The sequence below is a fragment of the Mus caroli genome, unplaced genomic scaffold, assembly GCF_978045245.1.
Source record: "Mus caroli unplaced genomic scaffold, Mus_caroli_1 scaffold_7, whole genome shotgun sequence".
Classification (NCBI taxonomy): domain Eukaryota; kingdom Metazoa; phylum Chordata; class Mammalia; order Rodentia; family Muridae; genus Mus; species Mus caroli.
In genome coordinates, this window is record NW_028227262.1 from 116,734,467 (window position 1) to 116,761,773 (window position 27,307).

Here is a 27,307-nt window from a genome sequence, read left to right on the forward strand (position 1 = left end):
GCAAATGAAATTTCAGTCAAGTGCAAGAGCTGCCCAGCTGGTGTGAAGGAGCAGAGCCACCAGCTCTGTTAAGTCTGTGAAAGAACTCAAAGGTTTACTCAATTTTCAGATAAATTCTCCATTAGGGGAATATCTGGATCAAAATGAGCTATTGAAATAGGCTTCTGGAGAATGACTCTGTCTGTTAAAACCATCTGATAGTCACACAGTGGGATGTCATGTTCTGGGTGAAGTGGGTAATGGTGAGCTTTGACTGCACCTCTCCACTCTCCTCAGTAGTCTTCCATCCCTCTCAGAGGTCCTCTTGGCTTCCCTTGGCTTTAAGAGTGTTCTTCTTTCCCCAGCCTTTGCTATGTCTTGTAGAAGGCTTTAGGGAGTGCCCAGTGGATTCACTCATAGCTTCTCAGCCTAGATTCCAGGCAAATGAGCTCAGAGGTCTTCTGCTCTTTAAAGTCCTTAGAGTTTGTGTTCTGTGGTCTCGTGTTTTTCTGTGGTCATTGCAATCATATTTTCAGTTGTTCAAATGGATGTTGTTACAAAGCTGAGGAATACTGAGTTGGGTGACAAAGCTTGCTATTTCCCAGGGCATTTGCATAAGTAGCACTCTTGAAGACTTGCTGGACTATAAAAACTGGAAGCCAGTTATGTTTGTGACTAGAATCAGCAACTTGTTTGCACCGATTGGCTTTTCTGCATGGTATCAACCTTCCCTATACATCTCTTGTCCTGGTCAATATTAGCCCATCTGCAAAGTGCTCATAATGTCTTACATAAGTTCATGATTTTGTTAGGTCACATTTATAGCTATTTTTAGCTGCGAGTTAGATAGGTCTTTAAGAACTATTATTTGAGGGGCTGGAGAGATGGCTCAGAGATTGAGTACTGACTGTTCTTCCAGAGGATCCTGGTTCAACTACCAGCACCCACATGGCAGCTCACAACTGTTACTCCAGTTCCAGGGGAAATGATAACTACAAACAGATATGCACAAAAACATCTAAACACATTAAAAAACCAAAAAGAATCATCAAAATTGTTATTTGAAGCTTTCTATGCCCTGTTTCACTTTGACTCCATCTGCAAAGGCTTACACCAGCACTTGTGCTGAGCAAACACAGGAGAATCAATCCAGTTGTTTAGATTTACAGGGGTCCTGTTCATGGGAGGTGAGAAGAGACTGGCTAGGGTACTCTGGTGTTCAGGCTGAGATGTGCAAGCAGTCTCAGTATGACAGCTTCTTTATGAAGCTATCTGGTGTGTGTGGTTAAATACGCATGCTGTATCGCCTTGTTGAACATTTCCCAAGGAAGACCTGTGACTTCAAGAGTGACTGCTGGATCACAGAGCCCTCAAGAGAATGAGAGGTGCCCATGCTGGCAACACACAGTAATTTAAGAGTTACTCTCCAGGTCTTGCAATACATACTAGTAAATTCTCTTGATAACCCTTCTGATAACTGTGAAATTGCTTTGTCTCACCCTTGTAGAGAAACAGTGAGACACATAACCACAGTAAGAGCAGAAAGGTCTCAGGTGTGTGATTTCCAGGTCTGAAAGGTGAGTGGAAACGAGTGATGCTGTTCTCACAAGGAAGCAACAAGCAGAAAATAGGAAATCTTTCTATTGGCATCATGGGATACGGGAGCAGTTTCTCAGTGCTGTTTCATTTGTGTGCATCATGTCAGGGTGCTCACATCATGGCAGAGATCTTAGGATAGCTCTCAGGAGTTGTTTTTCTCCTTTCCCAGTGTGAGCCGTAGGGATTGAACTCAGGTTGTCAGGCTTGGTGGCGAGTGTCTTTACCCAGAGCCACTTTTTTTTCTGGCCCACTCTATACTATCTAGACAACTTTCTTGCATGGTAAGACTTCCAGAGTAGTCCTTTCTGACAGTGCATACATACATTGTGGTTTGCCTTTTAAAAATTAGTAGGCTCATACTAAGACTTTGTTATAGGTATAGGTAGCTACTAAGAGGAAAACTAAGACGCTATGAAGTTAAAGTTGGCATAAGCCCCCAAGATATTAAAGATGCCAGAGCAGGCTGATACCTGCTGAGAAAAGCTGCAAACAAGGAGTGGAAGCAGGCCAGGAGAAAGTAGTTTGTTGCAGACAATACAGATGAAAAAGGAGTGGAGATCTGAAAACTGCTTTGACATCAGCCATGGAAATGCAGAGGATGGAGATTCCCCAGCTGGTTCCCTGCCTTGCTTTGGGAATTACAGATGATTGATTGGCTGAATCTCAGAAGAGAATTTCAACTTTGGACTTTTAACATTGTTGAGACTGCTATGGATTATGGGGACTTTGGAAGTTAGACAAAATGTATTTTGCATTATGCTATGTTTAAGTATGGCCTCCATAGATTCATATGTTTGACCAAGCCTATGGGAGCCAGGGAATGGAATGTTATGGTTTGTATATGCTCAGCCCAGTGACAGGCACTGTTAGAAGATGTGGCCCTTTTGGAATAGATGTGTCACTGTGTAACAAGACCTTTGCCGTAGCTGCCTGGAATTTAGTCTTTCATTAACAGCTTTAAGATGAAGATGTAAGATTCTCAGCTCCTCCTTACCATGCGTGCATGGATGCTGCCATGCTTTTGCCTTGATTATACTGGACTGAATCTTTGAACCTGTAAGCCATTCCCAATTAAATGTTGTACTTCATAAGAAAAAAATAAAATAAAAATTAGTAGGCTCATACTAAGACTTTGTTATAGGAATAGGTAGCTACTAAGAAGAAAACTTTATCCTCACAGGATCACAGCTGTTGCTTTCAGAATCTCAATCTACTCGTTTGCCTGTGTGTGTGTGCGTGTGTGTTTCACACACTATTCTAGTATTATTCAAACTAATTTGTAGCTTCTGTTTTCTTCCCTCTTAGTCCTCATTTCACAAGCCTAGTAGATCTCTTACTGCTGAAAGAGGTCAGAACAAACTTTTTTAAGAGCAGAGAACTTGGAGGTACTCCTTGAATTGTTTCACTAAAAATTAAACAAAATAAAATTATAGCTGAGCCAGGAACTGAATGTGAAGGGTTCCATACCAGAGAAATATAGGGCTTTGAAAGCTCATTAGACAAACCACTTCCAAGTAGTGGAAGCCTCCCTTTAGTGAGCCAATAGACCGACAGTGCTTATCTAATTATACATTTATTTATTGGATTTTTAATTTTATGTCTCCCACATTTTGCCATAAACTCTATGAAAATGGAGCCACATCACCACACTATTCCAAATGCCTGTCATTATGCCTGGCACAGATTTTCAGTGCTTATAGAACCATAGGTTCTACAAAAGAAAACGTAGGTGACTGTCTTAGGGCTCCTATTGCTGCTATGAAACACCATGACTAAGGAGCAAGTTGGGGAGGAAAGGGTTTATTTGGCTTACACTTCCACAGTACTGTTCGCCATCAAGAAAGTCAGGACAGGAACTCAAACAGGGCAGGAGCCTGAAGGCAGGAGCTGATGCAATGACCATGGAGGTGTGCTGCTGACTGGCTTGCTTCCCTTGGCTGTTCAGGCTGGTTTCTTAGAAAACCCAGTGTACTGGTTAGTTTTGTGTCAACTTGACACAGCTGGAGTCATCACAGCGAAAGGAGCTTCAATTGAGGAAATGCCTCCATGAGATCCTGCTGTAAGGCATTGTCTCAATTAGTGATCAAGGGGGAAAGGCCCCTTGTGGGCAGTGCCATCTCTGGGCTGGTAGTCTTGGGTTCTAAGAGAGCAGGCTGAGCAAGCCAGAGCAAGCAAGCCAGTAAGAACATCCCTCCATGGCCTCTGCATCAGCTCCTGCTTTCTGCCCTGCTTGAGTTCCAGTCCTGATTTCCTTGGTGATGAACAGCAACATGGAAATGTAAGCTGAATAAACCCTTTCCTCCCCAACTTGCTTCTTGGTCATGATGTTTTGTCCAGGAATAGAAACGAAACCCTGACTAAGACACCCAGTATCTCCAGACCAGGAGTGGCCCTACCCACAATGGGCAGGCACTCCCCCATCGATAATTAAGAAAATATCTTACAGCTGGATCCTATGGAAGCATTTTCTCCATAGGCTGCCTCCTCCTCTCTGATAACGCTAGCTTGTGTCAAGTGGGGTTAGACTAGCCAGCACAGTGGCAGGAAAATATTCTTTTGTTGCAGATGTTGGTTTGCCCAGATGAAGGAACTGAGGCATAGTATGGTTTAGCCGAGGTTATCCTTGTGTGGTGCCAAGGCTATCAGTGAACCTAGGATTACTGTTTTAATTAGAAAATGTAATTCAAGGAAAACAGAACACGAGACTCTAATTTGCAAAGTTTCTAAAGCTCCTGGAATAAAGTTAGAAGTTCTAGAAAAGTCTGAATATTTCCGTTTGTTCTGTGAATAACAGTAAAGATGGACTCAGAGGGTAATTACAAGAGCAGTTTATTAATTTTGCCAAGGTACCCCAGAGACAGGGAGAGTTTCATGAAATGTGGCTTTTTAAAGCTTGTAAGATTGAAAGCTAGATTTAAACAAGCTGTAATTTCCTTTTTTAATTCTCCCTGCTCTTTGCTGGGACAGGAGACAGGCAGAAGGAGATGGACGTGGAAGGATATGTAGAAGTGAAGTTGCTGCCAGGAGGAAGGTACTTCATGAGTGTCTTCACATGTTTTATTGAAGCTACCCATGGGGTGAATGAAAAGCAAACACCTTGGGGCTTAAAGAAAGTCTGGCCTTGATTAGTTTGACTTCACATTTCATAAAAGTAGAATGATTTCAATCAGAAAAAAAAAAGATGTATTTTTCATTTGTTTAATAAAATTCTAAATTTGAGGCATCTGCAGGCTGACTTGTAGCCTCAGTTTCCCGAGAGCTCTGGACCTGCATGTTGACTCCTGCTCTACCGCACACTTTCCTCGAAAGGTCAGTTTGTAGGCCAAGATGGCTGTTGAGGCACTAAGCCCCAAGTCTACACTGCAAACTGAAGAAGGGGCTTTGGGAGGAGAGAGAAGATCTGAGCGAGTTTTCTGCTACGTGAGACCAGTTCCTTTTAAAAGCAGCTAGGCTGCAAGTCCCATCTGACAGTCCTACCTGGTGCAGGGACGATTGCAAATTTAGTTTGGGTGATGTCATTACCAGCTTGCAATCAGGATTATTGAGGGGGAAAGAGATGTAGTAGAACACTGGTGAGTTTGCCCCACAGAGAGAGCCTTCATTTATCTTCACTGTAGGATATAATAAGATTCTGAAACCAATAGAAAGGGCTAAAGGTAGTCATTAGTTACTGGTCACCAGGGGTACAGATTAGAACTGAATAGGACTGAAAACAATGAGGATATACTTCAGGTATTCACAAATGCCTATTAACAGAAACCTACCAGTACTGAGAATAAATGCCCAGCCTCTGAGCTCCATGCAATACGGGACAGAAGGCAGTTGAGGCTTGCTCATTTCTCAGGTGGGCACAGGGTTACAGTGATAATCTAGTGGAAATTCAGGATCTTTGTATTATCTAGGGATCCAGGCATTGGTGGAGGAATGGTGGTATGGTTGAGGTCCTCTCTCTGCCACAAGAAAAGCCAGGCTCTCTGCCAATGACTGGACTGCTAAGTAAGTACTTCTGATAGGATCACACCTCGCTTCAATATGAAAGTGAGACTCGGTTTATACTGCCCAGCCCATTCCAGGGCACCTTTCAGAAACAGAACACTATATCTGATACACCAAGAATTTGAAGCCATGTTGGCCATTGGCACATTGTTGGAAGTGTCTGTTTCCTGTGTCCCATGGATAGCTGTGTCCTCAGCAGCGGTAAAGGGGAGGCAGAGGATAAAGGGAATTCTCAGGAGACCATGTGGAATCAAAGCTGGTGGTTTCAAAGACCCGTAAAGAGGTTCTTTATGATTCTGGGCCCATTACCTCATGAAGAACTTCAGCTTCCTTCCACCATTCTCCTCCCAGCCTACGGACTATGAGACACACTGCAAGAGGCTTTATACTAATGGCTGTCTTGGGGAAAGGGAAAGCCTTTAGATAAACTGGATCATTCACAATTCCTTAAAATATATAGCTCTCAAAATTCTTGTGGTAAAGGTGTGGTGGTTCTCTGAAGTCAGCCCCTTGGTTCTATGAAATTCTATGAAGAGAAAAACCATGAAAGCTGTAGTGGACGCCTGCCACTCGTCCCTCACCCGCTCAGGTGTTTGAACACGTGGGTCCCCAGCTGGTGGCATCCTTCTGGTAGATTGTGGAACCTTTTAGACATGGGACAGAGCTGACAGATAAAGTATTGTAAGGTGTAGCCATCCTCACTTCCTGTCCGAAATCTGTTTCCTTTATCTTATCAAGTTGCTCCAGCAGATAATGTCTCAGCTTTAGAAAGTGTAACCAATGTAGTAGCCAGGGCTTCATGCCTAGAATTATGTCTGGGCTGTGATTAACACAGCTTTAACTTGGGCTCTTAAGTGCTGTTTTTGTCTTGGGGATTCATACCTAGCCTCTGACTGATGTGTGGTTCCTGGGAATGTTGTAGCAAAGCTATAAATAAGACTTGTGAACCCAGTTTCTCAACAGCAGGCATGTTTTTAACTGCCCCTGCTGTTTGGGCACTCAGACCTTTATTTGAATTGACTAGCCATTCAAGTGATAACTTGTATCTAAGGAGTTGAAGAGACTTGAGGTTAGAGCTAGTTGAAGATTAGTTCAAAAAAGAGGAGAGCCACACCTTCAGCCCAGGTCAGTGCACACTGGGACTAATTCCTGTCATCCCTTGCTTTGAGCTGACAGTCCATGAGCAGACAGGAAGGAGCAGAGCTGGTCCTTGGAAAGTAGTGTAGAGTCAGTTACACCTTGGCCACGATGTGTTACATAAGGTGAAGCACTTTGTAAGTGTACTCGCTAACTAGCCAGTTTTTGCTCTGCGCTTTTGGGTGTGTTCCTTTCTTGTGTGCCACAGGTGGATCACAGTGCTTACAGAGTGGAAGCAGACACGAGAAAGCAGTGCATGTGCCCTGGGTCCCTTCTAATCTCATTTAAAGATTGATACGATATTTTCAAGACTTAGAGTAGTGTGGTCTCTGTGTTTATGTTAGTGCTCATGTTAAAGTGGAGCCTCTGGAATTGCAGAGTGGAGCGTGTCACACACTCAGACACTCACATGTGGGCCAGCCCAGAGGAACTCGGTGATGACTCCCGTGCTTGCTTCTCTTTTCCTTCCTGGGTATCAGGTGGGGAAACACCCCCATGCCCCTGCCGCTGCCCCCACTGCCTAGTATTTTAAGAGAGATTGGAAAGGGGCATTGAAATGGCCACATGTAAAATCAGCTCACTGCTTTGTAGAGTCATCTGAGCTCTCTGGCAGGTTTGATAGATTGGCTCAGTGAAACCCATTACAGGTTCCTCTTCTCTTTAGTCTAGAAGCAAGAGAACAAAAAAGTCCTCAGTTCCTGAGCCTCTTTCCAGCTAAGATGGTGCATGGTTTATAATCCTGTCTAAGTGGGAATTTCTGAAAATGGCCTCCTCTTCCCCCTTCCCCCTTCTTCCTGACAATATGGGGGGAGGGGCGAGACCTGAGCACAGTAGCCATCTTTTGGCCCTGAAAAGACTAAATGCCAAAGGACTCTAGCAGAGAGGCAAAGACCTAGTTAACTGATTATATACTTAGACAAGTACAGTGGCCCTGGGTTTCTAGTATTCAGACTTCATATTACATGGGAAATCAAATATCTTGCTTGCTTTAAGCTGTTGTTTGCCTCTTCAACTCTTGACTCTGCTGTTACTGGAATTGAACACAGTCTTAACCAGTTTTGAGGCATTGTAGGGACCTGGTAGTTGGAGTCTTTGGCATCACATTTTATTTCAATTAGACCTGTTTCTAGAGTCTTACTGTGTTCTGAATAAGAGTAAAAATTGAACTACAGTTCAGATTTGATGATGTCATTGTGACATTGTTTTAGTATTATGTGTCCTGTGTTTTGTTCAGTGCTCTTGATATACAAGAAATAGAACAATGTATGTATTTGTTACTTTTATATCTTTTCTCACAGTTTGGGCTTTCAGCCCATCATAGTAAGGAAACCAGGGTGGGTCCTCTTAATCAATAGTGGTGAGAGCATGATTTCAGACCAAAAAAGCAAAGTGGTGATAGAGCTAAGGATCTGGGTGTAACCTTCAGAACCTGGCTATAAGCATATATTTTTCACAACTCTAATAAGGGTCCAACCTCCTCTCTAGCCCACCACCCACTAGAAGTAATGGAAAAGAAAGGTTAGTAGGAAATGGGCGTTGTGGAACTGTTTAGAAATTGTTCTTTGGGAATATTGCAACCTTTGTTCTCAGCAGTCTAGTCCTAGCAAAACACCAACACGAATCAGCATCAGCAGTGCAGTCCAGAAATCTTGAGACTCTGCTAATCAGCTGGAGTCCACAAAAGCAACACGGAGCCGCAGGAGCCTCAGGAAAAGTTCCTTGGCAAGTTTCTCTCTATGAAGTCACCACAAGCTAAGCTCAGCAACTCAGTGTAAGGTGAACCAATACATGCGTGTCTTCAGTGAAGAATATGGAGGTGTAGGGAAGCATACCAGTGCTTGAGCTGCCGCTGTCTGTGGGATCATATTCATATCACTTCTGAGCAACACACATCCTTTCACATGTCTGCTATGGCAAAACATCCTGTCACCTATGTCTGCTTCAGGAAAATACTCTTTCACCTGTATGTCCCAGCAAAACATCATTTGACATAACTGACTTTCCAAAGACACCAGAAAGTCCCACTTCACCTATCCTTTTGTGAGCTACTTCTGTCAACTCAGTCCCTTCCTGTCGGTTCCCAGTTTCCCTAAGTAGCAACACTAACTAAGGAATGAACATGGAAAGCAGGAGCCTGTGGGGCGTGTTTCATACTCAGACCCTGACAGGGTGCCCTTAGGGCCTGTAGAAGCATGCTGTTGGTTCAGTGCCATGTGTTATTCTTGAGAGCACAGAGAAGGGCATGAATTGTTAACTTTTGGGTATGACCATCTAACTCAAATACTGACCTAAAATAGCCACAATGTATTCACCTTTGATTCTCCAATCCCCTAAGTACACCGAAGTTTCATGTGACTAGGATGTTGTCTACTAGATGGCTTTTATTCTACTCTGGTTTGAACTAGCATCTTGGCATGGCCACATGAGTCACTAGCCCAACCCAGACAAGAGCTGAGGGGACATAGATTCCAATTATTCCTACTAGAATCCCAGAGACAGGGAATCAGGAAAGAAAAAAGAATGGTGCCCATTTATACAACTTAGCAGAGAGCTCGGGAAGAACAGGTTAGGTAGAGCAACAGCTGCCTTAATGGGATTTGATCTCAGCTAAAAAAAATGACGCAGAGAACAAATAAATGTTCTTCAAGCATGAGAACCAGAGTTCAGATCAGATCCCAACTTCCATGTGGGGCATCACAAACACTGAAGGTCCAAGGGATTTGATGCCCTAGGCCCCACCCACCCACCCACACATTTTTAAAATGAAGTTTTAGGTGCTAGACAGATGATTTGGCAGTTAAGAACCTCTGATATTGTTGCAGAAGACTTGAATTGGGTTCCTCGAACCCACATCAAGACCTCACAAAATGCCTATGACTCCAGTTCCAGGTTATCCAACACTCTCTGGTCTCTGCTGACACCTGTATTTATGTGCACATGTCTACACACACATATGCACATACATTAAGTTAAAAATACTTTTAAGTTTACAAAAAGCTGCTTGAGTTTATATTTAATATTTAGGGTAGGGTTTAGAGAGATAGCTCAGTGGTTAAGAGCACTAGATGCTCTTTCACAGGATCTGGATTCACTTCCCAGTACCCTTCCTGGTGACTCACAACTGAAATAACTTCTGTTCCAGGGTTTCCAACTCCCATTCTTAGCCTCCGTGGGTACCAGACATAAATGTGGTACATAGACAATTACACAGGCAAAAGACTTGTACACATAAGATAAAAATATTTAAAAATTAGTGTAATGCCTTGATTTTTATTATACTTGATAAAAAAAATAGTCTTCAGGCATCAACTTTGTAATTTTTTATCATTGCCAACTTCTCATTCCTTAACATTTGGATATTAGTTCTAAGCCCATAAGAAAATATTGCTTTTAAGAAGAGAGGAGTTGCATTTTTAAAGTATTGGTGAACTTTCTTTAAAGTAGCATTTTTTTATAGACCAGTCCATGGGATTTTGCTTATGAAGAGGCTTCAAAATAAAAGGTCCATGAGCTAACTGTGGAATCATGATGGATAGCATTCCTTAGAGATTCATAATGCACAGTAAAAGTAAACAGATTAAAGTACTTGGCTATTTAATGAGTTAATTGCATTTTGTTTGGTGATAAGCTGAAAAGTTATTAGGGAGGAGTGAGTGTGTGTGTGTGTGTGTGTGTGTGTGTGTGTGTATTTTGAGGCAAGATCTCAATCACCCTGTAGCCCAGGCAGGCTTTGAACTCATAGTCCTCCTATCTGCAGCCTCTCGAGGGCTGTCATTACAGCATGGAGAACCACAGTAAGCTTGCTTTTTCCCCCCAGGCTATTTAGTAACATTGCCACCTACATTCCCAGCACTCCCCAGGACTTGTCATCAGGCTTCCTGTCACCTTATGGTGTGGCAGAGAAGTTTAAGCCTCCTTGACTTGGTGCCTGCTTGACTAGAAAAGACTTTTGTCCTTTACGGTTGCCTTAGTCAGGGTTTCTATTCCTGCACAAACATCATGACCAAGAAGCAAGTTGGATCTCATGGAGGCATTTCCTCAACTGAAGGTCCTTTCTCTGTGATAACTCCAGCTGTGTCAAGTTGACACAAAACTAACCAGTACAATTGACCCCTTGTCAACTTGACACACAAACACATCACTAGTAAGCCTCAACCCTTACATTCTTATTCATCCCCAAGATCTAAATAACTTTAAAAGTCCCACAGTCTTTACATATTCTTAAATTTTCAATCTCTTTAAAATATCCATCTCTTTTAAAATTCAAAGTCTTTTTACAATTAAAAGTCTCTTAACTGTGGGCTCCACTAAAACAGTTTCTTCCTTCAAGAGGGAAAATATCAGGGCACAGTCACAATCAAAAGCAAAAATCAATCTCCAACCGTCCAATGTCTGGGATCCAACTCATGATCTTCTGGGCTCCACCAAGGGCTTGGGTCACTTCTCCAGCCAGGCCCTTTGTAGCACAGGCATCTTCTAGGCTCCAGATGCCTGTACTCCACTGCTGCTGCTGCTCTTGGTGGTCATCTCATGGTACTGGCATCTCCAAAACACGGTGTGACCCCTACAGTCCTGGGCCTTCAATTGCAACTGAGGCTGCACCTTCACCAATGGCCTTCCATGGCCTCTCACAGTGCCAAGCCTCAGCTGCTCTGCATGACCCCTTCATGCCTTCAAAACCAGTACCACCTGGGTGACCCTTACATATTACCAAGTCCCGCTGCAGCAGGAGTACAACCTTGGCTATCTCTGGAACACAGGCTCTTTGTGCTTTCAGAAAACACTTCCCAGAAGATGTCACCTCAATGATGCTGGTCTCTTCTTAATCACCGCTAATTTCTTAGCTCCAGCTAACCAGCATCAATAGTCCCAGTAATCAAAGTTTTGCTTTAGTAGTTCTGGTATCTTGTTAATCACAGCTGATTCTTCAGCCCCAGCTAACCAGAACTACAGAATCTTCACAATCAAAACAGCAATGGCCCTGAAAAGAGTCTTTAATTTTCCCTCTGAAATTTCACAAGCCAGGCCTCCATCTTCTGCACTGTTCTCAAAATTATCTTCCAAGCTCCTACAAAATATCTGACAGAGCTCTTAACAATGAATGGATATTCAAGCCCAGCGTTCAAAAGTCCTTCCACAGTCCTCCCCAAAACATGGTCAGGTTGTCACAGGAATACCCCACTCTGCTGGTACCAATTTGTCTTAGTCAGGGTTTCTATTCCTGCACAAACATCATGACCAAGAAGCAAGTTGGATCTCATGGAGGCATTTCCTCAATTGAAGGCCCTTTCTCTGTGATAACTCCAGCTGTGTCAAGTTGACACAAAACTAACCAGTACAACGGTATTTTGATTGGAGGCTGACTTTGTCTTGAGTAACTTAGAGTGTTTTTCATGTACTCTTATTTTCTCTCCAAACCATCTTTCTGAGTAATTGTCATATGGTCCTTGTTTTACAGACATGATGAACTTGCTGGTGTTAAGTGATTTTAATGTTAAGTGTTAAGTGATGTTAAGTGTTCCTCTAGGAACTGGGGTTTGGGGTCCTTCCTAACCACCATGCTGTACTGCTAAGAATTGTTGGTGGGGAACATTCGTGCTTAAAATGAAGCATGTTTTAAAAATTATGTACAGTAGAGCCTTTTCACCCAGTTTGCTGCTTGGTTTCCAGTAATTGGTCCCCAGTGCCTTGGTTGGGGAAATGTTTTAATATTGAAAATAAAAATGCCTAGTGTTCCAGTGATGTCTTGTCCCCTGGGACATGTGACAGAAGCATATCCCTAATATAAAGACTTGCATTATTGTTTTGGAGATAGTTCACCTTGGAGGAACATGTTTTTCCTGATAAAGACAGACAGGACTATATCTGGGTTTTGATGGTGCTAAAACATCTCAAAGATAATATCCTTCTAATATGAATTTATGGAGTTTACTTTCTCAAAAAAAAGTGTCTTGATGGGAAACATTTATGCTTGTATCAATAAATATTTTTGTATCAAATAATTTTATCTAGAAAGAAATTAGTGAATCAGACATCTAATATGTGGTTTACCAGAATTTTCCTTGTGGCGGATAGGGCAGGAAACTCCATGAACTGTATTTGTATAGAGCTGTCCTTGGCTGTAGGCTCATGGTACTCGCAGGCCTGGACTTCCTTTACACAAAGAAGTGGTTTCCATTGAAACACCACCTTGCAAGGTCATGAGCACCTTTCATTTTTGGTTCTTTCTATAAAATCTGTTTAATCTTTGTTTTTATTTTTGTTAACATATAAGAAGTGATAAGATTCACTATGATGTTTTTATGAATGCATATAACATATCTTTACTGTGATAAATAAATTATGATTTGAGCATCCTTGCCAGGGGGCATGCTATCCTTCTCTGTATCTTCCAGCTTTACCATAAGAAAGCTTGTAGTTCTTTTTTGAATCTTCCTGGATTCTCCACTACAAAATGAACACTTGATGTATCAGCAACATTTGAGAGACTATACACATACCTCCTTTAGATACAAGGAATATAGATATTATTTATTTGAGTCAGATTTCAACATTGTGAAATGATTGGGTAAAAATTGTCAATGTAGGTTTGTTTGCCTCATATTTTCAGATTAATCAAAGGACTTGGACATTAGAGGACAATAATGACATTAAAATATGAACAACTTGTATAGTAAGATGGTATCAAGTATAATGTTGTACTTTCTCAGGACACAGAGACCAAGAGCAGATGTTCTCAGAACTGCTGCTATACTTGGGTGAGAACAGTGTGTTGCTGCTAGGCAGTGTGAGAAGCTGGAATTCTTAGAGGAGTCTGGGGTTCAACCAGTCATCTGTAGATATTATCAGTAAAAAAGCTGACTTGTAATTGTAAAGGTAGCTGCTGTATTAAAGATGATTTGCCATCATTCTTCAAGAATACTGATGATCTTTCACTCTTTCATTAGTCTAGCACCCAGTAGTTTACATTTTTAGGGAATGTTCAGGTTAACATGTTAAAAATGTAGTTTCCTCACTGTGGTGGTCAGGATGAGAATGGCCTCTGTAGGCTCATATGTTTGGATGCTTGGTTTCTGTTGGTGTCTGGGAAAGAGGTGTGTCATTGAGGGCTGGTTTCGAGGGCCCAGCAGCCCATGGCATGGCATTCCAGCTCATATTCATATTAGCACCTGCCTCGGCCTCATGTGTGTGGTTAACTGTAGTGCAAGCTCTCCACTGCTGCTCCAGCACCATGTCTGCCTGTAAGCTCATGCTCACTGCCTTATGGTCATAAACTCTGCTACCTTCTTGATCCATGAGTGCCAAATTGAATAACTTTCTTTTATAAGTTTCCTTGGACATGGTGTATTGTCATGAGAATAGAAAAGCAATTTAAGACACTTACCCAATCCCTGTGATTCAGGTTACAGCTCACTGTGCTCCACAAGCAACTCTGAAACAGCGTCCTCGGGCCATTCGTCTAGGGACTCCTGGGATAATAGGAAAATGGTTGGGTTTCCTTCCTAAAATCCTCTACCTAGAGTTGAGTTGGCTCCTGGGAGAACATCTGAAACTTGCCACCCCATTCCCGTTTTCTACACCTTACAGGATCTGGTCTGCACATACCCCCAGCCATGGTCAGCTCTTTCCAGCTTGTGGCAGCAGGAGGCAGGGTCCACCAATCCAATGCAGTCTAGCATACTGGCTACTAGTAGCTGAAGGAGCAGGAGCCATGATTTCCTGATGTAGGTCTATCCGTCTCTCACTCTTAGCTAGCCCACTTTCCCTCCCCTTTTTACCTTCATTTTATATTCCATAATCACCCTGTGGGCAGGCTGGTTTTTTTTGAGAGAACAGCTGCCAACTCTTTGGAGATTATTCTTTTAAAAGTATTTTTCTAATCTGCTATATGTTTTCTACTATTGAATTTTTTAAAAATGAATTGAAGCTTATCATACCACTGGGTTATAGAGATGCAATAATGTCATTTAAAAACTACATGCATCAGCAGAGTATACTAGTCATGGTTGCAGACTAGACCTGTCAGTGAATGCAGAAAGAGATGTACTAAAGCCTCCAGGATTCTCAGTGGTGAATTACAAAAAGTGATGAATTACAAAAGGGCACACAGTAACTTTGCTGTGGGAAATCCCTGCAGACACTCCTTAATTTGGTGTTCAAGGCCAACACCAGTAGAAAGTTCTTCTGACTTTTAGCAAACAGAGAAAACGGATTGGTTCTGTGGGACTCTTTCCCATCATGGATTCAGTGCAGTCAGGAAGAGCTATCAGACTGTGAGGTATATACAAAATATCTACCCACTGCCCTTCAGTAATGCCAAGCTTAGAGGAGACAAGCAAAGCCAAAGGTGCTGTCACAGCTTAGAGGAAACTCAGCTGTGACAATGACTATGGGGTCCAAGGTTAGCTCTAGAACAAAGAAGGAGCACACATGGGGAAATGCTTGTTCAGTCTAGAGTTCAGAGACTGGGGATAAAATGTTGTCGTGCAAGCATAGTTTGGACCCTCAGCACTCACAGAAAAGGCCAAGCCCAGTGCTCTGTAATATGATAGAGTGTTGGAGAAAATCCTCACCTCATCTCTGCATCTCTACAGGTGCATACCTCCCCATGTGTGCATGTGCACACACACACACACACACACACACACACATACCCTATGCTTTAATTAATATCAGCTACTACAACTACTCGTTACAAGTGCTGTGTCATTGTAAACGTTGTACTCATGCTCTCAGTGAGATGTGAGGTCCTGCTGTTTTCTGCCCTTTATCTGACTCAGATTTTTCAGTAAATTAAGTAAATAAACAAACAAATAAAAGGAAAAAACACATTTGTTTAGTAAGTAAATATAGTGGCTTAATTTGTAAGACTGTATTAAAATTCCACTCAGCCTGTACCCCTTCCTGAAACATGTATTTATGTTCTAGCAAATTATACCATTTATTCTTAATTAGCCCCTTTGTGGGTAGAAAAAAGCAATGCAGTTTTTGTATATGTGTGAAATACAAACAAGTCTAGCTACATTCTCTCATCTCATTTTAAGGAACAGAACAGAGCTGTGAGCCATGCACCTTTGTGTCCCTTTTTTTTTGTGGCATCCTGCCTTTCTGTTCCCTTCTTACCACCAGCACAATATTGCTCCCAACTGAAGATAATCAGCAATTTATTTTTCATTTTTCCAAACCACATAAATTATATTCTACAGCATAGCTTCAACTTTTCTCCATATGTTCTTAGCTCCTTTTCTCTGCTGTATACACTTCTAGCAAAACACCCAGTATTCATCCTTTCTCCCATGGCAAATAGATTAAGGATTTGGGTTTGGGTTTGAATAAATGGTGGATAGTCTTGATACCTTTTCTGAGGCCAAAGTATGTCTTCTGCACTTTAGAAACAGCGCCTACACTTACACTATTCCCTTCCAAATTGGTTTTCCTTGTTATTAGATTGAAAAATTGTCAAGGATCTAATTTCCCTGAGTGAACATTATTGTGATAGTGAGGATCTAGTGTTCATTGAATAAGTAAATATTTTAATTAAATGCTGTCTACATATCTTCAATATACTTAGGTGTTTATGTAGTGTTGCCTTCTTGGTATTTTTTATCAGTAGAAAGATTTTTGTAGTACAGGCAACTAGCCACTGAGGTAGAAGTGGAGAGCCCAACTCAGACCTGCGGCTTTACAGGGAGACTTCTCCAGGAAGCTTGTCGACAACTGTGGCACAGCTACAGTGTTTATCTCCATAGACTGTGTTCCCAGCATCGTTTCCCCTTCCTTCCACATCACAGAGGGGAGGGCCGTCCACTGATTTGTTCCACAGCAAAAATCTCATTTTTGTGCATTATTCTCATTAGAACACTTTACTATTTTTGATTATTTAGGATTGGTGCCCAAAGTGGAATTACACGTTACTCCTCCCTGCCCCTGCCTGCCCCCGTTATTTTATACAGATTTTTCTCATACTCCACACAATACTCCCCAGATTTCACAGTTCCCTCGACATTGATTTCCTCAACAGCTTGTTTAGACATGAGTAGTGCTCATTATTGTCCGTATTTACAGGTTACAAATACTGACGAAGTTGGGGAAGGTTAAAAGTTGGACTCAAGTTCACAGGCTAGACACAGAACTAGAACTCTCAGCTCAGTCCTGTCCAGATGTTAAAGTTTTAGTATTCACCATAAAGGAACATATTAATCAGGATGTTATTGTGTCACCAGTATCAATGACATAATGGCCATTTGACAGCTAGAAACAGTGTTCTGATGCTATTAGTGTGAAACTGGTAGCTGCTTTTGTTACTCCCTCTTTGTTAAAACTCTCCCAGGAAAAGCTCAAGACAAACAGTGCCGAAAAACACGAGGAAATGTTACACGTGAAGCATATGGAGAGGTTCGGCTCACCTAAAGCTACAATATCCGGGAAGACAAATGGCTTTTTGATAGCTTTAGACCTACTGATGAATTAACACCTCTCCACATATAGAGTGTGGCTGATCACTCAGATTGCACTTTTTAAGCTGCAGAGGCAGTGCACTTAGGATACTGTCTTCATGTCAGAAATGCACTTTTGTGCTTGAAAATGATAAAAAATTACAATCGATCCTTACAACTGTTCTGTTCATCTTTATTGATCAGGTGCAAGAAAGATAAATCGTAGCCCAAATAAGATTATAGTAAATGTTAGCATCATAGGGGACTGGTGGTTGATAGAGAGCATTCATCATCTCAAATGGTGACCTGTCCGTGGCTCCAGCCACCCCAGTCTGCTGTCTAATCACATACCTATTGATTTTATCTGCATCTTAGAAACCTGGATGTGACTGTCATTGGACAACCCGGATTGTTAAATGCAAAGAGGTCACCGGTGTGAGGAGGCTTTCATTTTCATTTTCTGATCAACCAACAATGATTTATTAAAAAATAAACTACCCAAGCTGTGGCTCTGAAGCCCGAGTGATTGGAGGGCGAGGGCACACAATAGAGCCTTGCATTGTGTTGCATCCTTCTGTACTGCCCAGTGCTTTGCGGGATATTTCATTGAGTCTGAGAGCTTATGGGTCATTTGGGCCGACCCCTCTAGTACACTGCTTTCATAGCAGTTAGCAGCTAGTCAGAATGAGACACTTTTAGTCCTGCTGTCCTGGGAAAAGTATTGGATTGCCACTGCAGGTTGGCTTATGTTGTTCATGAGTTCATATCATATATGGTGCAGCCTCTTTTGCTAAGATTACTAAGCCTGCCTTTCTGTTCATGTTGATTGTTACAAATGCTGAGATTTTTTTTTTTTTTTTTTTTTTTTTTTTTGGTCATGTAGAAGTGATAGAACACTTCTTGTTGTTGTTCTATCAAAGATTCCCCCACCCCCAAGCCCAAACAGGGTGTGGAACTTACCATGTAGATCAGCCTTGCCTGGAGCTAACCGCTCTCTGCTGCTCGAGTGTTGAGATTAAAGGCATGTACCACCATGCTTGGCTAAGTTCTGTACTAAAAACAAAATATTTTGCAAAGTAAATACTGCATTTGCATCACCGTGAATGTGTGTGAATTTTGTTCTTTGAGCTTAAGAATCTTTTGATTTACAGCCCTAGTCAACCAAGTAAGGTAGTATGCTAAGCCATCCTTCAAAAATATGTAAAGAATTTTCTCAGGAGGTGATCCTGAATATCTCAGTATTTGTAACAAACAATATGAACAAAAAGGCAGATTTAGTAATCTTAGTAATTCTTCATTATGTGAACATCTGTCATGCAGTTATATATATGTATCAATGTCAATACTGCCATTTAAATTAATGGCCTTCCAAGTGTTTAAGTACTGTACCATTTAAGCCACAAATTCCTATACTTCTGGTGTGCCTACAACAAGGATGCTTCTGTTTTTTAAAATTGTAGGTCTTCAGAACATTTGTCTTCTAGCATAGTTAAAATATATGTGTCAACTTTGTCCACAGAGCTCAGAGTTCTACAAAGTCACCACCGAGGAGTATCAGAAAGCTGCTGAAGAGGTGGAAGCCAAGTTCAAGTGAGTTTCACCCTGCCCTGGCCTTGGGTCCGACATGGAAGCTTGATTGTGTGGCTTTCTGCAAGGGAGTATTTGGAAGTGGTTTGGGTGGGCAAGATACGGCCATGCTATCTGTTTTACTAGAGCATTTAATGAGAGATTGTTGCTGCTCAATCCATTTTATGAACTAAATGGAAAATAAAAGAAAGGGTAAGAGTTTTCAATTGAAGTAGTAGATGGCATAGAATGTTGTTGTAATTGCTACCTCTATTAACTGAAACATGGGACTCAATCACTTGTAGTAAAATGATGGGCAGATCCAAATTTGGATATCTTGCATTTAAACTATTTTTATTTCTTCACAAGTACCTTGAACACATTTAAATCATAGACTTTACCTTACCCTTGATTATGAAGGTGATGTTAAATTGCTACATCTATTCATCCTCTTGATAACTAAATGAATATTCAGTAATTGATGGATCAAAGTGTCCATGACCCATAGCCTTCTCTGTTCTCTTTACCACCAGTTCTCATATTAGGTAAGACGATATTTTACTGAGTATATAAAGGACTCTATTATATAAGCCCTTTTAGTAGCACATGTACAAATTAGTGAAGAAAAAAAGGTGTTGTGACAGATTTAGTTAAGAGATTGCATTGAGCTCTGACCTCCTTCCTTGCACATGTTTATAAGCGTTTAATAAAATGATTAAACCTTAAGGTAGAATTATTAGTTTCTGCTTCAATGCCATTGTGTGGTAATGGATATTTGTGTTACTTAATGTTGATTAAAGTAAGTTTTTTTTTTTTAACGATGAGGTGTGTTTAAATAAATGTAAACTTTCTATCTTCCTTAGCAAAAACAAACAAACAAACAAAACAACAAAGACTAGGGGATAGAGGAGATCGCCAACAGTGAGTCAAGTTCCACGAATCAGTCAGTGCCATTTATCTTTGAAGACAGAGAGTCTTGTGTGGCCCAGGCAGGGCTCAGATCTGGTATTGCCAGGCCTTCAATTCCTTTGTCTCCCACCACACAAGTGCTGTGGTCATAGGTATATGCCACAGGTCTCATTCTAGGAGACCAGGAAGTTTTAAAGGACTAGGAACATATATATACGTGAACAAGGCCCTTGGTTTTGTCCCTGGCACTACATAAACCAGGTCGACCTGGAATACATAAGATGCTATTTCCAAAACAAAAAATTGAGATAAAAGATTGGATGTTGAAAAGTCGTACTGTGCTTACTGTGGTTTTTATATTTTAGTAGTTTATCTTTTCTCCTGATGGAATAACATTTCAAAACTCTTGTTTTCATACTTTGAAAACCTTTGACTTCTCATCTTGGATATTTCTTCATTATAAGATAATCACTATAACTACTAAAATTTAAGTTAGAAACTAATGCAGACTAGAGTGATCTATGAGTCTTCATAAAAAACATGACCTTTGTCTTTGGAGAAAGACATTGAGTAGGTGGAAGAGGAAGATGTCCAGAAGGAAAATATTCCTGCTTTGTTAGTGGGTGACAACTTTAGTGAAGATCAATGGCTCAAGAGATTAGCACAAGATAGAGCTGCAGAGGTCACAGGTCACCAGCTGCTAGGCTGAGGTTGGGTCTTCATTTAGTAAGGAGTAAATGGAAGTGGGTTGAGCGCAAGAGTGGCCTGACTTCAGTACCTTGTAGGAATAGGCATCTGATGTGGGTGTGAGGTTTGGTTGGACATGTACGAAGCAAGAATCAAAAGTGGGCATTCTCAGCAGATTAGTGCAAACTGTTAAGATTGGATGTGAATTAATAACGGCTAATGGATTGAGTCCAAGTCTGCAGAGTACTGGAGAATGAAGTCCCCACCCAGGGTTCAGGGCTAGAGATTTTGGAGGCCTTAATGGCCTGCAGATGGCTACTTTGTTCTCATGTGCCTTCACTTTGTGTGTATCTTCTAATCTTTTAAAAAAATATAAGGACAGTAGTCAGACTAGACCAGAGCCCATTCTTATTTAATCCTACATTAATTATCTTAAAAAGCAAAACAAACAAACAAAAAAACTCAAAACTGGATCAAGCTTTGTAGATCTGCCTGCCTCTCTCCCAAGTGCATGCTAGGATTAAAGATGTGCCACCCCAACCACCCCTTGACATAGTAGGCATTAGGGTTTTAGCATTTAAGTTAGAAGGAAGGATGACACAGATGAATCCTTCGTTCCTTGGTTAGAACAGGCAAAAGAACTGTGATTGTGAGCTTAGCAGGTTAGAAAACTGATAGGTTGATTCTTGTGGAGGAAATGTCTCGTCTGGGATGCCACAGACTGCTCTTGAAGTTCTGCACTGAGCCATCCAGCCCTCAGTGCTGCACTTGGCTACTGGAAAGTAAGAGAGCCCATGGACCACATGAGTCTTTTGGTAACTTCTATAAGAAAATGTGGGCCTGGAGGATAAACGTAATTATGAAAAGAACCCCAGTAGCATCATTCTCTCACATTTTGATATATTAGTTGTACAATCTAATTAGGATCTGGACTAACTGGTAAGTTAGGCTTTGTCTTTGCTACCAACTGGTCCAGATTTTTATCAGGCTCCTTGAGTGATAACCTCTAAAACTTATGAACCTTTCTTGTGGTGGAAATTGTTATTTATAGTGGGCTTCTCAGCTCATATGATATTAGTGTAATAGGCCAAACACTGACCCATGAGACCTCAGGACGTCTGTGCACCGGGGCATGCTCCCCTTCTTAGCAGTACGTGAGAAGGTGGTCACGTGTCTTCAGCCAGTTAACTCAATATCAGCTCTGCATTCGAAGCTCTCCAGACTGCCTATGCATCTTCTTCTTTGGCTAAATTTTTATTACCCTTTCCCAGCAATGAATCATAACTGACTTTGGCTTAGTTCTCTTGAGTCTTTTTGAGTGAATTCTCCATCCCTAGGGCAGTTTGGGAGCCTTCCTACACTTTGTTTTGTCAGCAGTGAGGGAAGTCTGTGGAATGTTCCCTCCGACTACCATTTTCCCAACTCCAATGCCAGCAAATGTTCAGACTTCATTCACACTTTGAAGAGGCTTTAGGATTCGTAGTTTAGAGAGAAGCTCTTACCATGCCTGTGGTGGTGTTTTCTAGCTACTGCCTGCCGAACAGCTCAGAGCTGTGACTATAAGAGGGGCTTCCTAACTTCAAAGAATAAAAATTGCTTAGAAGAGTCCCATGTCTCCGTAGAAGACTGACCATCAAAATCTCATGACCCTCCGTCTGTTCCAAAGCAGTGTACTGTATTTTAGTGCATAGCTGCTGTCTTCTCTGGCCGGTGATTCTGGCTGCTTCCTCTCTGTATACCTGTGAAGCACCTGTGAGCTTCTCTTTGAAGCTGCCTGACCATCTTGAACCTGAACTCAGCAATCTCACTTAAGCAGCAAACACAGAAGGCTCTTCAGTCCTTTAGTTAATTCAGTTTACTGGAAGACGATTGAGTAGGGTGTACCTTGGTTGGCTGCAGGAGATGGATACTTTTTAAATTGCCGTTTTAAGGGCAATCTTATATTCCTAAGATGGGGCTTGCATGAAGTCACCCAAAGTAGAAAGAAAGTGAAAATTTTCTAAGATAGCAGATGACTAATACCATGATGTCAGCCCCTCCTGCCAAGACATTCTAGGACCAGTTAAAATACTAGCTCATGCTCTCAGGCTGCAGGCTGGAGTTTGGACAGTAAAACATTTGGGCACGTTAGAATTAGTGGGGCTTCTGTTTTCCTCCTTCATTTACCTGGCTTTCAGTCCTTGAAACTCTGATGTCACCCCCTCTCCCCCATTGTGTTCTACTTGTTTGTGAGGAGGGCAAGTGGTCTCACTGGGGTGGGACCTATACCGCATCATAAAATAAAAGGGAAGATAAGCTTTTCAAATGAAGACCCTTTCAAAATCCCAGAGTTCTGTTGTAAAGAGAGCTCCCTCCCCAGTATGCTCTAAACATTGTTGCCATCATTCTGGTGAGAATTACAGAACTTAAAGACAATACATACTATTCAATTTTTTCTTCGGGTACTTTTTTTCCATAATAGCTTAAGTTTCTAGCTATGAAACATCATTCCAGTGGTCAGTGAGATGGCTCAGCAGGCTCGTGCTGCCAAGCCTCCCAGCCTGAGTTCAATACCTGCAAGTCTCATGGTATTAAGGTCCTAGGTGCTACTCATGCACATTTATTGTAGTGAGCTGTTGTTTTAACATCATAGCTTGTGACCACTTGGTGTTAGCATCCTGTTCCTCGGTATGATGGAAAATTGTGTTCTATATCAAGCCTGTTCTGTTTTATAGTTAGTTAGAATATTACATTAACCAGGGTTACATCAGATTAGGAGTGTAAGTCAGCAGGTAGAGTACTTTGCCTAGTGTGCGTGAGGTCATGGGTTCAATCAATCCTCAGTACAAAAAGCAAAAAGGATTGTGTGTGTGGTGCTTAGGGCAAGTCTAACACAAAATACATGTTCTATAAGCATTAGATTTTATCATTATATTAGAGTTATAAAACTATGTGCCAAAGGAGTAGACAAAATCTAGATGGTATTGGGGCACTCTAACAGAACAGTGGGAGAACTATCAATAAGAGAAATAAGGACTGAAGGGAGTCCAAAGTCTAACTAGGATTCCAAGCACACATGGACAAAAAAGTATAGCTCTTAGAGATGAGTCTCAGTGAAGCAGTGAATGCTGCAGGGCCCATCTTCAATCAACATCAGAACCCCCTCTCCCCGGTAGGTCGGTGCTCACATATCAGCACATAGAAAACAGAATGTTCCCGTGTTTGTACACAAAGACTGTTTACAGCAAGGACCAAGCAAGTGTAAAGCACATAGCAAAGAAACAGACTACTGTAAAGACATGCAGTGCTGTAGAAGCACTTTAGAGTTGGCTGATACCTCCTTCCCAGGCTACTCTTAAAATAATAAACAGTTTCTACCTTCCATAAAAGGGGGGACAAAGTGGAAAATTATTTGGGTCTTGTGCAGTATTTTTGGAAGGGCGTCATTGGAGACTAAGCTTCCTAACTTGGCCTCAGTTTCTTTGAATGGTGAAACATCGTAAGGCAATGTGATTGTATGAGATTGCATATGAGTACAGGTAATTCTAGCCAGCTGTGTGTCAGAGTACAGGAGAAACTTCACTTTTACCCTTGAATGAAGTCGTCGACCTGACTTAGAAATCTCGGCATTTGAGAAGAGCTTGGGCTAGCCTCATAAAGTATTAAAGCTTAGCTAGCCTGAAGGAATGAAAGCTGAGGTGGGTTTAGAGTATCTGTGGAATGCTATGCAAACCGTGTGCAGATAAAATGGACTCTGTGAGTATCACTGTCTACGGAAAGTGTTTCTTCCATGTAAAACCCTTTAACTTTAAAATGTTCTTGGGCTTTGGGGATCCACTTGACAGTACTGTTTCTTCTAGGGTGGTGAGGCCTTGTGGGTCTGTATCAGCAGCAAATGCTTCTCCTGTTTGCTATCATAACAGTGTAGATCAGAGACTGTTGTAAGCAACAGTGCTTAAAAGATCCTGCTTAATTGGCTGTAAAATAATTAAATACGGTTTTGACTGGTAAATTTATAATTCTGTTAGATGCCTAAGCCAGTGTGCCCAATGCCTGTGTGACTTCAGTTTGGAAATGTTAGATTAATAGGGCTAGTTGGACTGCGGGTACAGAGCTTGCTCTGACTAATAGTCTTACGTCTTCTAGAAGTTTAGTCAGGTAAATTTATGTTACTTACTTTTCCACCTGGACTTTTAATTAAAAGTGATTTCAGAACTTGGAGCCGCTTGGTGGCACTTGCTGCTGTCCTAGGTGCTCTGAGATTGAGCTCTGGCAGCTTACAGGACTCCAGCTGCCTTACTGAGTCACTGTCTTCTCAAAAGGACTACCATTCTGTGCCATTGTTGAGTGCTGGTGCCTGCTGCTGACAAGTTCCCTACACACCGTCCTTCATGCTAACCGATGTCTACTTAAAACCTGCGTTAGTGCTGTGTGAATGGACATAACCTGCCAAATGTACATGAAAAATCTTTTATCTATGACTTCTCATTGATCATTTTGAAATGATCAAATGGTTTATCTCAGTCAGACACTAATTCACATTGATCAAATTCAAAATGACCCAGTTGACTTAGTTTCTGCTGAACACAAATTGTATTAAAACAACATTATTTGAGCATGCTGCCTGTTCTAATGCAGGAGTGATGTTACAGCAGTTACATCATAGCTAGATTTATTGTGTTATAAAGATGTCTCCTTCATAATGAAAAGTTTACACAAGAAGAAAGAGTGCATATTCCAGGAAAAATGGGGCTCCAGGCAAGAATTGGGGCTTTTACTCTCTAATTAAATTCTGTATCAGTACTGGGCCTCACCACCTCCCTTCCACCCCCACTCCTTTCTTCTTTAATTTGCAGGACTGTGAGCAGGAAATAGAGCAGCTGCAGTGGTGACATTTAATTCCCTATGGCCCTTAGAGCCAAGTAACATCTTGATTATTCAGTAAGAGAGAAATTGAAGAGGCAAAATCCTAGATAAAGTAAATATACCTGTGCCCTCTGCACCTGCCCTTCTTGGTTACAATTGCCAGTTTAGAAGTTCAGGGTTATCTGTGGGGTTGGTTTTTTAAACATAAACTCACCTGTATTGACCTGTAGCACTTTTGTACCCTATGGAATGTGAGGAGAATTTTAACTCTTTTAAAGAAAAGTGTTTTTGCTTAAGAATATACTTTGGAGCTGGAGAGATGGCTGAGCCAGTAAGCACATAGTGCTCTTACAGTGTGCCTGGGTTTGCTCCTGGCACTCAGATCACCCGGTCACAACTGTCTGCAACTCGAGGAAACCTCATGCTGCCTGCAAGACCAGCAGCACTCATGTAGTGCATATGAACTCACATGAGCAGACATATACATGCACATAGAAAATAATATTTTCTAAAAGAATACACTTTATGTATGGCTCAGAGCAGAGGCTGAACATGGACTTGGCTGTTTAACATACTCAGTCTCAACAAATGACTTACTGTGTCTTTGACGTCTCCTAGTTCCCAACAGTGAAATGTAAACTGTCACCCTGTTATTTTAGGCCCTGGAGCTGAGAGGTTTCAAATGAAGAAAACTGTTCTTTCTTTATGGGAAAAGATTATCTTAATTTGTTTCTTTAAGTCTAATATGGCACTGGTTACCTTCAAGTGTGTTATTGATGATGCCATCAGAAATGTGAAGAGTAGTCCCAGCCCCCAAGCTGTACTCTGGTTGCCCATTTTCCTGAGCAACCAAATTAGTTCCAAGGAAAGAGAAATAGCTTTGAAGAGAGACACCAATGTTTGAGAATATTTTTTAATAATGAGCATTTAGAAATGATTATGTTTGGATATTGGGGGCAGGGTCCACTTCAGTTATTTTTGCTCCTTGGCCCCAGGACTGGAGCCCTGCTAATCAGGTTTGTCTGATTAGAAGTTTAAAGGTTATTATTTAGTTTTTCGTTCCTTGAGTTGGACCTTCATTGCTTAATCCACACACAATTTTTTTAAGATATTAGAAACAAATGGTAAGATAGTTCCATCTCTTGGGACTTACATTTCTGTGTTTCTACTGAACTGGTGGTGTCTTACAGAAAGAGACAAGAAGTAGTGTTATTCATTCTCATGAAAGGCGATACAAACTGCAGCCATCTTCTGGGCAGCTGTGTCTTTCAGGGCCACTCTGAAAATGCTCCTGTCCCTTCAGCATAGGTAGAAAAAGTCACAAGTGTGACAAACATTGGTGATGCTGCAGCCAAGATAGCTGTGGCCAGAGCACCTGTTACACGGCAGTCACTTGTTGGTATCTCTTGGGAGTCTTCTTGCCTTCATTGTATGGAATGAGCAAAGCCACGCAAGCAGCTACCCTAAGTCTGTGAACTCGTATCTCTTTCCCTGTAAAGGAACAGATTGTTCTGTTTTCCCCTACAGAAACATTAGCATTGAACTTCCTTCCGTAATCAATACAATCCATTAAGAATCTAGCATTCCTTACATGTTATATGAAATATTAATTGTACCCTGTTAGTTAGATAAATGGAGATTCTGCCAAAGTGATAGCTTGTTTCTTTGAATGTATGCTAATGAGAACTTGGTGAATTTGAGGTTGTTTGTTTATTGGTCCTTGCTTATTTGGGTAATTTAACTAAATAACTCATAGTTTTAAATAGCATTATATAAATAGCTTAAAAGTAATTCCTAAGTTTTCCTCTTGATACTAGCTACAGTTCATTTAGTTCGTAAAGGCACCAGGTTTAAAAGAAAAAAAATGATCTCTGTAGTTTTTCTTTTGATGCTTTGAAAGATACAGAAACATAATTTTGCTCTCTGAGTGGCACTCAGAGAGCATTGAGGCTTGCAGGAGGGCCAATTATAGTTAGTTATTGTCTGACTGACCTGCCACATTATAACATGTCCAGGAACATTTCTAGAAGACAGATTTTAAATCCTGCCAGTATATCAAGCTTGCAAAGTTAACCATCTTAAGTTTTTGTGATTAAAAAATGAATCAGAGAAGTTGTCTGCCCATAAAAGTGCGAGGTTTTGAGGTGTCTGAT

General features: G+C 41.4%; 1 protein-coding gene across 2 annotated transcripts in view; it reads left to right on the plus strand.

The window, feature by feature from the left end:
* Nucleotides 1-27,307, plus strand: part of Chchd3 (coiled-coil-helix-coiled-coil-helix domain containing 3) — a 265,061-nt gene that overhangs the window by 182,590 nt on the left and 55,164 nt on the right. For both annotated transcript variants that reach the window (XM_029478369.2, XM_021164672.3), the window contains one exon: nt 18,667-18,737. In XM_029478369.2, the coding sequence (XP_029334229.1) occupies nt 18,667-18,737 (71 nt within the window). The remainder of the gene's footprint in view (nt 1-18,666; nt 18,738-27,307) is intronic.